This window comes from Sinocyclocheilus grahami, unplaced genomic scaffold (genome assembly GCF_001515645.1).
Source record: "Sinocyclocheilus grahami isolate Dianchi unplaced genomic scaffold, SAMN03320097.WGS_v1.1 scaffold5487.1, whole genome shotgun sequence".
Lineage (NCBI taxonomy): Eukaryota > Metazoa > Chordata > Actinopteri > Cypriniformes > Cyprinidae > Sinocyclocheilus > Sinocyclocheilus grahami.
Genome location: NW_015510166.1, coordinates 6,979 through 8,276, shown reverse-complemented (window position 1 = coordinate 8,276; position 1,298 = coordinate 6,979). Strand labels below are relative to the sequence as shown.

Below are 1,298 nucleotides of genomic sequence, written 5' to 3'. Positions count from 1 at the left end.
GAAAACATTACAGGTGTGCATCTTGACACAGAACAATGACACTGATGTATTTTAAGACACGTCAGAGCAAGATATTTTAATTTGAGACCGCTCAAACATGTCTGGGACTAGCTTAAGCCTTGTCCAAGTTAATCCAAAACATCTACAGGCTGAAAGATAAGCGTTCCATAAACCGAATCCTGGGAAACTCTTCATCATGCAATGGGCCTATAAAGAAAACACGCACACAAAAGGAAACATAAAGACACAATCATCCATTGCAGGATTTAATATGATACAATAATTATATGCAACAATATAAAATCACGAGTGCCAAAGCAAAGTTTATAAGAATACAGAATAAAATAAAGAATAATTGGCCCGACCTGGATCTCTCTAGTCAGTGGTTGGCTTTGAAACTCTTAATGTGTGCATGTTTCTGTGAGGGGGGGGTTTAGGGTTAGAGTTAGGGGACAGAGGACTGCTGCAACTGTTTGTGAATTTAGAATGTTTTTCTTTTTTTGTTGTTGTTATAATTTCATTATCATCGGTTGTTTATTTTAATTATGCTCCCATGCTGCTTTCATGTCACTGTTCATATTCTGCATGGTTTATTGACAAGGGGTGCATTTCTCGTACAATGACATAACCCCGCTGCTTAACCACAATAACTGTTTCTGAAACTGTAATAACTTCATTGCACATCTGTGTTTACACAGATTATAACACCGTTAATGTCACGCAGGTGCTGGAGTAATAATAACATCTGCTAATTCATCCGTTAAGAATCGAATTAATGTCAGATTATTGCTGGAAATAGCAAACATCGACATCTGAAGGCTGCTTTGCTATAAATAAGAAAAAAAAACTAAGGACTAAGGCTAAATAATAATAATAAAAAAGCGCTGACGAATTTAGGCACTGGTCACCCAGATGGTGGTTCCCCACAGCAACAATCACATTCTTATAAAACTGAATTTTTTTCAGTGCAACCTCTAAAAATAAATTGATCCAAGAGGATTATTTAATGGCAAACACCATCGATTCAATAAATGATAAGCTGTTTTCTTACAATAGCAGTTTATTCAGCATTCCTCTCCTCCCCTGTTTACCACTGTGATACACTTTTTTTCCTTCTTTTTTTCTTTTGTTGCTAACCTTGGATGCTTTCCATAAAGTGGCTTTGGTTATACTGACCTATCCACTAACAGCTACACACAAACGCTCTGTGAAAATAATACCCCAATAAAATCCCTGTGTATGAATCATGAGACAGCACGTTTTCACACTGGTGAATGGTCATTATTTTGCTTAGAAAA

The 1,298-nt window shown here is 36.4% G+C and overlaps 1 protein-coding gene across 1 annotated transcript in view; it reads right to left on the bottom strand.

Annotated features, from left to right (window-relative positions):
• Positions 1–122: 122 nt before the first annotated feature.
• Positions 123–1,298, bottom strand: part of LOC107577233 (ubiquitin-like protein 1) — a 1,849-nt gene continuing 673 nt past the window's right edge. Inside the window, exon 3 of the mRNA XM_016263333.1 lies at positions 123–207. Coding sequence (XP_016118819.1) covers positions 143–207 — 65 coding nt within the window. The 3' untranslated portion in view covers positions 123–142. The remainder of the gene's footprint in view (positions 208–1,298) is intronic.